Source organism: Drosophila novamexicana, unplaced genomic scaffold (genome assembly GCF_003285875.2).
Source record: "Drosophila novamexicana strain 15010-1031.04,08,12 unplaced genomic scaffold, DnovRS2.1 tig00000434-arrow-pilon, whole genome shotgun sequence".
NCBI classification, from domain to species: domain Eukaryota; kingdom Metazoa; phylum Arthropoda; class Insecta; order Diptera; family Drosophilidae; genus Drosophila; species Drosophila novamexicana.
The window spans coordinates 1,518,752-1,532,315 of NW_020824802.1; the positions used below are offsets into that span (position 1 = coordinate 1,518,752).

Below are 13,564 nucleotides of genomic sequence, written 5' to 3' on the forward strand. Positions count from 1 at the left end.
AATATTATATTATTTGACTTTTGGAACCTTGCGCTTAGGTTAATAAAATCAAACCGATCAGCTATTTACTTATAGAAGCGGCACTTTTGCCATTCATTTGTTACCGACAACGGACACATGTTACGTTAAATTTGAGCATAGTGTAATCAGGCAAAAAATTTTGTTGAACCAGTGGGTAAGGAAATTTGGTATTCGATGTATGGAATGAAATAAATCGATTGTATACGATGATATATTATGGCTTGCTATATCGAATCAGCTCGATAAACTTTTTGTAAATTTAATTAGTTCGTGCATCCCTAATTTTATATTAAAAATAGTCCATCAAGACGTAAAAATAAGTATAAAAATTTGCTAAAGATGGAAGTTAATATTGCTCAATCTTCTGTTGATGACTTAGAGAAAGAACTTAGCTCTGCCAAACGATCATTAATCACACTAAACGACAATATCCGACGACTTGTTGGTAGAGGGCTTAAGGAATCGAGGTTTTTATTTAATAACATCAGTGGCAAGATGTATGAGTTTTTATATGTATACATACATATATATATATTTTTTTTAGATTGGAAAAGTATAATGCCGATATCTTAAGTAAAAGAAATGAGCTAAATCAAAGCAAAAACATCCAACGCTACGACCTTTTAAAGCAAAAGCGCCGTATGCATGACGACAAAATTGTATTTAATCGGCTTTCAGACGACGAATTATGGATGCCAGCACCGCGACTAAACTCGCGTGTTATTCGAGAATTGCCTTCGAGGGAAGAAGTTGTTGTAGCTCAAGGAATAGATTCTGAATCGAGAGCTCGCAATCGGCGCATGTTTGGGTCCCTTTTGGGAACATTACAAAAATTCTGCCAAGAAGAGTCTCGGCTAAGAAAAAATGAGGACAAAAAAGCGCTAATAGAAAAAAAATTAGAAAACCAAGAACTGAAAGAAAGAGCATTACTACAAAAAGAACGTGATTCACTATTCTCAGATAGAAAGCTTAAACAACTTGAAATTATATGTCTTGAGAAAAAAATGGCACGCCTTAAAGACTTTAAGGCTTGGGAATCCTCGATAATTTATTACCAAAATCATATACGCACAAAAACAAAACCACATTTATTTTTCCAACCTCGAATGCATACGGTACAGACAGAAAAGCTGTTAATTCAAAGTAAATTCGAGTTAGATCACTTATTAGAACAGCGCCGCGAACACTTACATGATGAACTCCGGAAAATTGACTGTTCAAAAAACATAGATGACGACTGTTTAATGAACAGAAAACACATCTGTTACAATAAAACCGAAGAACATACGCAGAGCAACATTCCAGGAATGCGTAAGTAAAATATATTTGTCTTGTAGTAATTTTAATGGTTTTGAGCAACTGTGTGTATCAGCACTAACCATACAACATATAAATGGGACAGGTAGAACAAATGTTGGTAGCATTTAATTTTTTGTAGATCAGGTCCACCGTCGACTTCCTTTTTGCTTGCTTCCAAAACTAACTAACTAATTCTTAGTTATCTGCGCTTATCATGATCTATCCCAAACTTGAATTCGCATATGTATGTTTGTTGTGTGCTGAGGTTGTTTCGGTAGAGAATCAATAACTAGCCTATGCTAATACAATACAATAAAATTATTATAAATAAATTAAGTTTTTTTTTGGATTACAGCAGCCAACCCGTAAAATCTTATTTAAATAAAAGTTAAACTGTGTATTTTTAATATATTATTTTAATTGATTATTGTAATTTTATAATATTTGAGAAATTAATTAATTAATATTTAAATTTAAAGACTGATCTAAATTCTATTATCGATTTAAAAAAACCTGATTGTTAACCGGGCCAACCTCTGTAAATAAAATACATTTGTGAATATAAATTTGTAATAGGCCATGATCAGCGCAAGAAAACTAACAAAACTATTTTTCTTCGCCAAAATCCACTGCAGTGTTTAATAACACATACAGTATGTCAAGAAAATGTTTTGACAAAGCGAAAAATTCATATTTTCGAGATTAATATGCAATTTAAACTACATACTTTTAATGCTTTATTTTTTACATATTTTAATTGTTTGCAAAATGAAAAACAGCACACAAATTCATTTTTAAACTTATATTTTACCGATTTAAACTATTTCTTAATTTTTTTTGCATATAATTATTATTCTAAGTATTCTTCATAGATATAAGGCACAAACATAACAAAATTCAAAACGCAAATGTAAAAAAAAAAACAGACAAAACTAAAAGGAGTCAATTTTTGCGCTGTCAATTAATTCTTTGCAAAATGCAAAATATTACTATATACATAACTAAATCTAGGAAACTATACCTATGGTGGTACTAATATTTGGTATATATTACAGCCCGCAGACGACGTGACATTGAGTGAAGAAGGTTATTTAGGTCATAGATTTCGGGTATTTTCATCCATTCTTCTTGAATGGCCTTGATGAGAGCGTTTTTATTAGTTGGGCTCCGTTTCCCTACGCGCTTCTTTAGGAAAGCCCACAAATTTTCAATTGGGTTTAAGCCAGGACTCTGGGCAGGGGTGTCAATGACTTTCCTGCAATTATACAGTAGCCAAGTCCTGCACAAAAACGATTTGTGTTTGGGGTCGTTGTCCTGATAAAGCTTGTACCTCTGTTTATTGGGGTTTTGAGGGTCTTCGAAGCCAAACTTTATTGCGCTCCTTGACAATTCATTCTTTAGAATGTCCAAGTAAAACTCTTTCGTCATCACATCATTGAAAATGCGCAGCTCACCAACACCTTTCGACGATATGCAGCCCCACACCATTACCAAAAGCTTGCCAAACTTTACTGTTGGTATTATATTCTTCGGTTCCAGAGCTGCATTGGGCTTTCTCCAAACTTTGCTGGGTCCGTCATGATAATATAACATTTTTTTTGTCTCGTCACAAAAAATAACGTCATCGCAGTACTCCGCGGGCTTGTTAACATTGGCAATTGAAAAATTAAGCCGCCTCTGAATATTTACTGCGGACAGTAGTGGCTTCTTCCTAGCTATTTGCGAGGAGTATTTATGCACTTTAAAGACTTTACGAACTGTCTCGTGGCTCACTGTCTTATTGCAGTCATTTTTTAAGTCCGATGCCAATTGTCGGAGGCTAGTTTGAGGTTGATCGTTGATCTGTTTTAAAATTTTTGCATGATCGCGTCTAGTGAGCTTCGCTGGTCTGCCTCCGGAGTGCTTTAATTCCAATCTGTTTTCTTTTTCGGCGCGGTTAATAATATTATAAATAGTTATTAACTTAATTGCGAACATTTCCGCCAACTCTTTAGCAGATTTCCCCTTGTGGTAGTGGAAATAAACTAATTGAATTAGATTTTCATTAAATAGTTGACCAGGCATTGCAAAAAGCTCTAAATTAGGCAAGATGTAATCTGTTAAAAACGCAAAATCGCTTCGAAGGCTCGCACAGCATATCAATGACTCACGCATTCAAATTTCTTCGAATTTGGAGTACCGTTAGGTTGCTTGGGCTCTATTTCGAATTGTGTTTGCATTTTGCAAAGAATTAATTGACTGCGCAAAAATTGCCTCATTTTAGTTTTTCCTTTTTTTTTACATTTGCGTTTTGAATTTTGTTATGTTGTGCCTTATATCTATGAAGAATACTTAGAATAATAATTATATGCAAAAAAAAAAATTAAGAAGAAATAGTTTAAATCGGTAAAATATAAGTTTAAAAATGAATTTGTGTGCTGTTTTTCATTTTGCAAACAATTACTTGACAAACTGTATTATTTTTCTTAGAACTATTTAAAAAAAAAAAACATATTGAGATCCATTACTCCAAACATTTTTCAAAAATCAAAATTAAGAAGTATCCATTTTTAATGGTGTCAAGAAATTGTTTTGACAAAACTTTTTTAGACCTATAATATTCAACAACAAAAACAAAACGCTAATACTTTGTATGGCGGCCTTTGGCAGCACATACAGCCTGTAATCTCCGGTTCATAGACTTTACTAGGTTATCCATATTATAAGTTTCAGGAATCTTTATCCATTCTTCAAGAATAGCAGCTTTCAATTCGTCGCGAGATTTCGGACTCCTTTTTGCCACTTTTTTCTTTAAAAAGGACCTAACATTTTTCATAGGATTTATGTCAGGGCTCTCTGGAGGAGTGTCCAATACTTTTTTACAGTTGTATAGCAACCACATCTTTACTATATGAGCCTTATGCTTGTGGTCATTGTCTTGGTAAAATTTTAAATTTGGTCTGTTGCCATCAAAAAACCCAAATTTATGAGCACTACTTATTAAATAAGTCTTTAATATTTCCAAATATTTGGCAGCATCCATATTGTTTTCAATAAAAGCCAAGTCACCAACGCCCTTGCTTGATATACAGCCCCATACCATCACAGAAAGTTTTCCAAACTTTACCGTCGGTATTATGTTCCGGGCTTCCAATGCCTTTAAGGGCTTCCGCCAGACTCTGGATGGTCCATCATTATAATATAACATAATTTTAGTCTCGTCACAGAATATGACGTCATCCCAATAACCTGCTGGCTTCCCCAAGTGCATTTGCGCGAATGAAAGCCGCTTCTCAATATTAATATGTGAAAGCAGGGGCTTCTTACGTGCAACCCGCGATGTATAGGCATTGGAATTCAGGATCTTTCTTATTGTTTCATGGGAAACATTGATACCATTTTCTTGCTCAAGATCCCGTGAAATGTTCCTGATAGAAATTTTGGGATTTATTTCCACTTTTCTCAATATTTTCCACTCATCTCGATCAGATAGTTTTCGAGAACGGCCACTTGAGACCTTTGTGTCTATTTGTCTATTTTCATTTTTTGCGCGGTCCAAGATGTTACATATTGTTTGTCTGGACAACGAAAACATCTCGGATAATTCTATCACTGTTCTGCCGATCTGGTGGTTATAGTAAACAAATTGGGCAATATCAAAAGATGCTCAACACGCGCTCAAAATTTCTTCAGAAAACGCTAACAGAATTCATAGGCAAAGTAAGAGGCAAAATATGAAAACTGAATTCTAACGGGATCGCATCAAAAGCGAATTGCGAAATCGATGACAGTGGTTGTCAAAACAATTTCTTGACACTATTAAAAATGGATTATTTTTAATTTTGATTTTTAAAAATTGTTTGGAGTAATCGATCTCAATATGTATTTTTTTAAACTAGTTCTTAGAAAAATAATAAATCAATATAAAATATAAAATACATTAAAAGAATGTTGTTTAAAGTGCACCTTAATCTGGAAAATATGAATTTTTCGCTTTGTCAAAACAATTTGACATACTGTATGTACATATTTTGTTGTACGCATGCATAATTCACACATATAAACAAAGGTAATTGCACGCCATTGGCCGGGATAAGAATATCTCTTCAGCATACACTGTGCAAAAATAAAAGTAATGTCAATATACGTGGACTATTGTATAAATATAAATTTTGCACAAGGTGCGGTTCGTGATAAAAAATTTGTATATCTTAATTTAATAATCTGAATTTATAACAAGGTAATAATTTAGAGAATGCTTATTATGGATAAAGAAAAAGTACTAATCGTCGTTTGTAAGTACAAAATTTGTCGCTCAATGTACTTCGAAAAAAAAACGACGCAGCTTTGCTGAAGGCAGACAGGCGACTGAAATCGTTGTTCGTGTCAGCATCAACAAGCCGCGTCTTCCGTCATTCGTTCGTTTGGCTTTTGGAGAGCGATAAGATTCAATTGTAAGAAAGCAAAGGAATGGTTCAGGGCAAACTCTGGGAACGTTTTGGAGTGGCCTGCTGAGTCGCCTGACCTGAATCCCATCGAAAATCGGCGGTACGACGTCAAGATGGCAGTTACTGCTTCCAAACCAACCACTATCGGATCATTTTGGGAAGAAATTAAAGAGTCCTGGTCCAAAATTCCCCTAAAACAATGCCAGGACTCGGTTGATTCCATGCCAAGATGCTGTGCAGCTTTTATTGCTAATAAGGGACACTGTACTAAATATTAAATGATGAATAGATTTAGTAGTAATAGTTCAAAATTGTTAACCAATGAATTCCTCACTTATTAGAATTTTTATTTTAAATCGATTTTTGAAAAGTGGTGGTGCTATTATTTTTTGCGCCCAATTTCAGCAAAGTTTCTTAAATAACTTAAGAACGTTAAACAATAGGATGATTTTCTTTTTATTCCCATGCTTGTAACAGTCTTCCCTTTCTAAACAGGTGCTTCAAGTTTCCTTACTGCTAAAAATGTGGGTGTGGCAACTAGTTAAAAATTACTTGTGGTAGTGGTGCTATTATTTTTTTTTTTAACTGTATGTGCAAATATATCTGCAAATGAGAAATGCCTACAAGGGTAATAAATCTTCGGCGATCCAATGTCAATTAATTCTTTGCAAAATTCAAACTTGCCTAAGTTGACCTCCGATTCCCCACTCTCTTAAAGAAACCGCTCTAGTTTTCGATTTGGTTAAATTCAGGACTCCAGACAGGAGTGCTAATGACTCTGCTGCAATTGTACAGCAAGCGAGCTCTGCACAAAAACAATTTCTGTTTAGGGTCGCTGTTGGTGGTAAAGCCTTTGGCTATGTTTATTTGAACTTTGGGAATCTACATAAACTAAACATTATCGCACTCATTGACATTCGTTTTTTAGATTGTTCAAGTAAAACTCCTTCTTCATCACATCATTGAAAATTTAGAGTTGTGTTGGCCTTTCTCGAAACTTTGGTCCGCCTTGATGTTAGCACATTATTTTAGTCTTATCCCAAAAAAACGTTATTCCAGAACACCGCGCGCTTGTTGACATTGGCAATAGACAAATTATGCCGCCTCTGAATATTGACTGTAAGAAGTATTGGTTTCTTTCTAGCTATTTGCCAGAAGTACATATGCATTTTTATACCCTAAACCCATTAAAAATGTGTAAAAGCGGAAACTTGTATTTAAGAGGCAGAAGGAAGCATTTCCGACCCAATAAAATATATATATTCTTGATCAATCACTGGGTCGATCTAGCTATGTCCGTCTGTCTATTAGTCCGTATGTATGAACGCAAGGATATCAGAATCTATAAGACCTAGAGAAATTTTAAATGTAGGCCCACTAGCGCGGCCGCGCAGTACGAGTTTCCGATATTCGACAACTTGCCCCGTTTCCAAGTAATCGATAAAAATCGTCATCGTATTCCTGTTTTTTGAGCAAGTTTGCTTAATTATAAAAGCTAGAGCTTGAAAAGGAATGTTACTTTTTAGACTAGTATGTCTGTATCAAGAGTCTTTCGTTTTATAGCTATCACCACCTTCCCGCTACTACCACATAGCTAAAAATCAAGTAAACCCGCAATTTAAATGCAATTGACTTTTTGAGTTCATGCGCTAGAGGCGGTGGCAGCTAGTATGGTCTGTTGCAAGTTCGAACCCTACCGTTGTTCTATTTTTTATATTTATACCCTTGCAGTGGGTATTATAATTTTGTCGTGAAATGTGTAATGCATAGAAGGAGACATCTCCGACCCCATAAAGTATATATATTCTTGATCAGCATCAACAGCCGAGTCAATATAGCCATGTCCGTCTGTCTGTTTCTATGCGAACTAGTCTCTCAGTTTTAAAGCTGTCTTTGCAGAAGTCCCTCTTTCTGTTACACGCAGCACATATGCCAAAACCAGATGGATCGGACCACTAAATCATGTAGCTGCCATATGAACGATTGGTCAAAAATTAAGTTGTATGAAAAAACATTTTGTTTTTTCCAAGATATCTTGACCAAACTCGGCATTAATTAGTTTTACTATGCTCTTCATATAAATGCTAAATACTATTAAGATCGGTACACTATATCATATAGCTGCCATAGGAACGATCGGTCGAAAATTAAGTTGTTATATGGAAAACTTTTTTGTCATTCAAGATATTTTGAGTACTGCTTCCAAATTCGGTGATTTTAACTATTAAACTGAACTATGCTCATTTGCCACGCGGCAGAATATTTTTAGATCTTTCTTTCGAAGAGTGAAGTGTTTATTTCAAATGTTCTCATTTCATCTCTAAAACGAAAAGTTATTGCTTTTCCCATTGTAGTGAGCGTAGTCAAATTCATCTGACATCTGACGCGGTATATATTCGAAATTTCAGGTCTCACTTCAACAGCAACGAAAAAGAAATTGCTTCCAAATCAAAAATAATTTTCACTTTCTGAACGAGTATTAATGTAAAAACAATATTTTACGAATGAGGCAAGACATTTGTCTTGCTCGCACTCTTCTGCATCCGAAAACCCATCTGCTTATATAAATTGCTGGCAACTAGAACATGATGGATACTATAGCTGTTTTGGATCCCAATGAATTTGGGACGAGTTATACGAACAATTTTTGTAAAATTTCATTCTCAACATTATTAATTTGATCCGGGCCATGGTGGATATATTTAAGTTCGTTATATTGATTTCGTATACTATCATAACTTGAATTTCTTTCTAGTCCGTGCTTTAATCAATATTGTTCAATTTTTTCAGGTGACAACACTGAAAAACAAGACTTTCCAAATGTGCCGATTGAGGATAATCCATTAACGAGTTATAATTTGGTTATCCAAAAAGCATGAAGCTGTGTATTCGTACAATATTATTTTCAATGCTAAAAATAAAAATTTAAATAATTTTCTATCGAAATTAATTGACTGATTTTTTTAATATTTACAAGTTATACCCGTCTATGTCCTGCACCAAAATATTCATTAATTTTCCATTCGTGTATGGATGTTGGTGAATTACGTATTTATAAATTTATATATACTTATAAGTTGAGATTTACTTGGTTAAGTTATAAATACCATACAAAAAAGGAATTTCCGACCCCATACACACCCAAACCTTTTAATGCCCTTCCAAACACGTTATGCCCATTCTACGACACGGACAATCGCGCCGTCCCAACAGGACAGAAAGAGGATCAGGCACATCTATATCACCTACCCAAGTGTGATCCTCGACAAGTGGAACACGCCAACCGCTGAGTGAAAAACACAAGGTGCGGTTTGCAAAAAAAATGTGTTTTTAGATTTGCCTATACAATTCAACAATAGTATTTAAGGTCATCATTGATTTAAAGCATGCATGCTATGGATAACGAAAAAGTACTAAACGTCGTTTGTAAGAACAAAATTTGTCGCTCATTACACTTCGAAAACGAAGAGAGAATACGCTGAACCCACAACGACTTGCCTCTGTTCCCACGTCTAGGCGTGATGGCCAGCAAAATAGGCGAACACAGTTGCATGGCGAGCAACAATGCAGGGAACAACAGCTATGCCGCGGAATTGTTTGTCAATAGTCTATCTTCCATTTATATAGCATTTCAGGATCTCTTTTTTGTACATTCGTTTTGGTTCGTAAATCCCGTAAATCCTTTACACTTTCTCATACATTGAACCCAGTGCTGCCGCAGATAGTGTTATTTGCTTTCGAGGAAGAAGAAGATTATCCCATAATGGTGCACTGGAGCTTTGAGCGCAGTGCCAGTGACAGCGATGCCACCTACGATATGCTACTAGTTCTCCTTTCAAAACGCGGATCCGGCCCATACGGGCACCTACATATGCAGCGCCAGCGATTCGGCGGGCTCGACCAGATACGGCATCAACCTGACTGTCAATGGTATTCGCCTCGATTCGATTCGATTAATAGAGTAGTCTAGTGTTACCTTCGGGAGTTGGTTGTGGTTACGTTTAACGAGCTAACTTCGTTGAATAACAGACCCACTTCTATTTGATACTAATCCAGCCTAATGTAAATATTTACATCCATCTATTGGTGATTATCTAAACCAATGCTAAAAATGACTCCAACTGCTCTGCGTTCTCTAAATTCGCGTCCAAGACTGCCACTGAACTACGGGGAGCCGCCTGCCATGCAATGCACCATTCTAGGCGGGCCTCTACTCCTGTCATGCCCAGAATAAGGCAGGCTTGACAGCCAAATCGGCGCATCTGATTGTGAATAGTTTGTCAGCCGACAGAATCTAAATCTACATTGATTTGCCTAATTTACATTACGTTTTTTTTTTTTTTGAATTTCTCCTTTGGCCCATGATTTTCGGTAAGATTGCGTAGGTAGCTACAGACTGAAATTTGGTCCTTCGCAGTTGATTCTCTTTCCGATAACTTCAATGCACGAGCTAATAACTGATACATCACCTGAATTGTTGGATTTTTTTATATCGGCGGTCCCTTAAACGTCGTATTCAGCAAATTATGTCTTTTAGAAACTGAGAATCGGCATGGTAAGTCGAGCAAAAAACGTAATAATCATTCTATTTGCATACAAGAACTTTGCATACATGAAAATTATGTGGTACTATGAATTTATATATTAGCAATTCAACTGTATTGGGTCTCTTTCTGACTAGTTCCTGATAAATTTATTATTATATTTTTCTGAATTAATTAATTATTAATTAATTTATTAATGATACATCAGCACCTGTGTCGACTAACAACGTTAATCTTGACTCTGTTCTGTCATTCTTTACCTAAATTAGGTTCGCAAAGCTGATATTAATAGTGTTATTACATTAAATTGGATTTTATTGTAATTTTACTTATTACGTTTTACGGACCAGGCCGGGCAATTGTCTCTTGTCTCTTATAACTTACGAAATTTACTCAATAAACAGGACAGACACGGATAGGAAAGCAGACAGGCAGACATTCAGAATGACAGAGACAGGCAGGCAGACTGGCCGACAGATAGACAGACAGAAACAGACAAACAGGCATATAACTACACAGTTAACGGAACAGAAATGTTGGCCATTATATGGGCTCTTTAAGCATTAAACAAACATAAACATACAAATCGAAAGGTACGGTCAGTGTTGAACGATGCCGCCTGCAATATAGAAAACGCTGACTATGCGGCTATAGGGCCAACTCTTTAATTAACCTTTGGTCTAAAATTTGTAAATAAACGCATACATTTTTGTGTTAATAAATAATAATAAAAATAAAATAATCTTATTATTTGCGGCCGGAAAAATAACCAAAAAGTTAATTGTTTAAAGTTTTATCGATGGATCACATATCACAGAGCCTGTCAGGAGCTTGTCTGTTGGATATCTTCGCATTTGTACTAGTAGCAGGATCCACAGTACGAATCAACTGAAACTAAATAGGATGATCATCGGCAAGAGTGGCCACATTAACAATCTTAACGTAAGCTAGTAACTAAGAAAATTGTATAACAAAAAAAGAAAAACAGTTGTTAACTCGCGACCGTTCGAACCTGATTTAAGAAAAAATTAAACACAACTGCTTGGATGAATCTAATGTGAGGACCACTGCAGGAATTATTAGAAGACCCTCAGATAAGGTTATCAGGTTTCCGACGGAATTTTACAGGAGTCCCGTCACCATTAGCATTGCTAAATTCATATTCAAACATGAAAAAAGTTCATTTTGGACTAAAACAGCTGTTCTTTGTAATTAATGTTGGCAAGCCTCTCTTGCAGTTGTCGCAGGACCTCTTATCTTAAATCAAATTCATCTGTTGTCGATCTAAGCGAAGCAAAGAAACATTTCTAAACCACAGCCTAAAACTGCTATATAAATACAATATATTATTTTTACCTAAAAAACGCCTAACATGTTGAGGTTGGAGGCCAAAAGATTTCTTTAATTCTTGGCTAAAGTTTTCAAAACAGTTAAACATTGGCAGCACAACTTATGGTATTCAATCAGTTTTTGTAATTTTGTTTTGAAGGTTTAAAATTCTTGTTTAATTAGATTGATATTTTGAAAATCAAATATCTCGTTATTCTCGTCTGCAGTTGAACATTCTAATCATTTGGTTGATACGTACTGTTATTTGACTTTTGTCGCAAGTTTGACTTAAATTAATTCCAAATTATTCTCATACATATTCTACGCAGTGATTTTCTCTAATTTAACCAATCAGACAATCGGCGAGTACAGGTTGGATAATATCAGCAATGCATTCGTTCTGTTCAAGTAAATCGTAAACTGCAATCGCAAATCGGGAATTCCCGACTAGACAAATACCCTGAACTCTCTTCTACCAACACAAAATACATCTCGTGAGACGTGCCCGTTTGCTTTAGCAGTCATAAAAATAAATTTAAAAAAATCGAATAATAGTTCCCATACCAACAAGCAATCGATACTGAAAAAAAAAACAATTAAAATAGCAGCACGTACTTATCGCAATGCTGTTGATATAATTCAATAAAGACGCGCGTAAATGTATGTGTAATTGTATACAGAAATTGTTGCGCTTTGCGCTAGCTGCCGCTGACACGATATATACATATGTATATATAATAACGTAGTTATAAATTTAAAAATAAAAAGACTTTATTTCACGAGAGTGAATTTGTATCAGTTTATTATGTTGAATATCTGGATTAAGACTGAAGAACAAAAATTGGCTTACGCTATATTTAAAGCTAAATAATAATTGTAGTATATGTTTTTTTTTTGCAAAGGCCCGCAGCGGCAACTTTTTATGCCAGCGGTTTTCTGTTGGTCAGTTTTTGCTTATATGTATGTTTGACATTATTTGAGCCTGGCTACAGAAGGCATTCTACTCTTATGATTTTCGCTGCTGTTAGCATTATTTGAATTAGGCTGCGGAAGGCATGCTATTGTTATGATTATTCAATTTGTAAACATACAGTGGGTTATACAAAATACAATATGTGTTAATATTGTCTTTGGTTATACCATTCATTGCAACTTATGAATAACATTGGTTCCAAATTCTGTTGTTGTGAATATATTACTTCTCTCCACTAAAAATTAAACGTGTCATCACGCGTGTATGGTATATAAAAAAAGAAAAGTAAAAAAAATGTTATTTAAATGCTTGGATACAATTTTGGTAACATACATATGTACTTAAATTTTCTTGTTCATTTTCATCAATAACATTTAGTTTCTTAAGAAATTTTAATTTAGGTTTGTTTATAAACTTATAGATAAATTTTTATGATTAATATATTAATTACAAATACTGTAATTATTATAATTTGGTATATTTTCATTCCTTTAGTATTTTTGAAAATTATTTCTTTTGTTTGAATGTACGAAAGTTGTTTTAATTTGGTAATATTATTTAGTACGTATATACTTTGTGTAATCTGAATTCAAATTGCTTATAGATATCTCATTGAGTTTTACTGAGCAATTATGGATTTTTATTATGTTATTTCCCTCAATTAAGATATCATTTTAAATACAGTTTTGCTTAAATGTGATTTTGGGTGAGTTCCATGTTATAAGTATATTTGGTTCAACATAGTTAGTTTGTGTTATTAAATGTGTTTTTGAAAATCTGCAACTACTGCTGATTTGTTTTAGTATTCCTAATATGCATGGGTTTATAATCAGTGTTTTCTTGTCCTTGTTGTATACATTCCATGTTTTAATAATTTTGGATTAAAAATTCCTAATCTAGTTAGTTGCATTCCCATTTCTAAATCTTCAATATATTCTGTAAATTATTGTAAGTTGAATGCTAGTAGTTCC

General features: G+C 34.5%; 1 protein-coding gene across 1 annotated transcript; it reads left to right on the forward strand.

Moving 5' to 3' along the window:
• The first annotated feature begins 289 nt into the window (after positions 1-289).
• Positions 290-8,667, forward strand: LOC115760400 (pinin). The gene is made up of 3 exons (XM_030701701.1): positions 290-488; positions 566-1,332; positions 8,538-8,667. The coding sequence occupies exons 1-3, from the start codon at positions 361-363 to the stop codon at positions 8,624-8,626; spliced, it is 984 nt and encodes a 327-aa protein (XP_030557561.1). The 5' UTR covers positions 290-360; the 3' UTR covers positions 8,627-8,667.
• The last annotated feature ends 4,897 nt before the right edge of the window (positions 8,668-13,564 follow it).

Coding starts and splice junctions, on each gene's coding strand:
- LOC115760400 (XM_030701701.1), top strand. CDS start 361: ATGGAAGTTAATATTGCTCAATCTTCTGTTGATGACTTAGAGAAAGAA. Junction 489..565: donor AGAGGGCTTAAGGAATCGAG/GTTTTTATTTAA, acceptor TATTTTTTTTAG/ATTGGAAAAGTATAATGCCG. Junction 1,333..8,537: donor GAGCAACATTCCAGGAATGC/GTAAGTAAAATA, acceptor CAATTTTTTCAG/GTGACAACACTGAAAAACAA.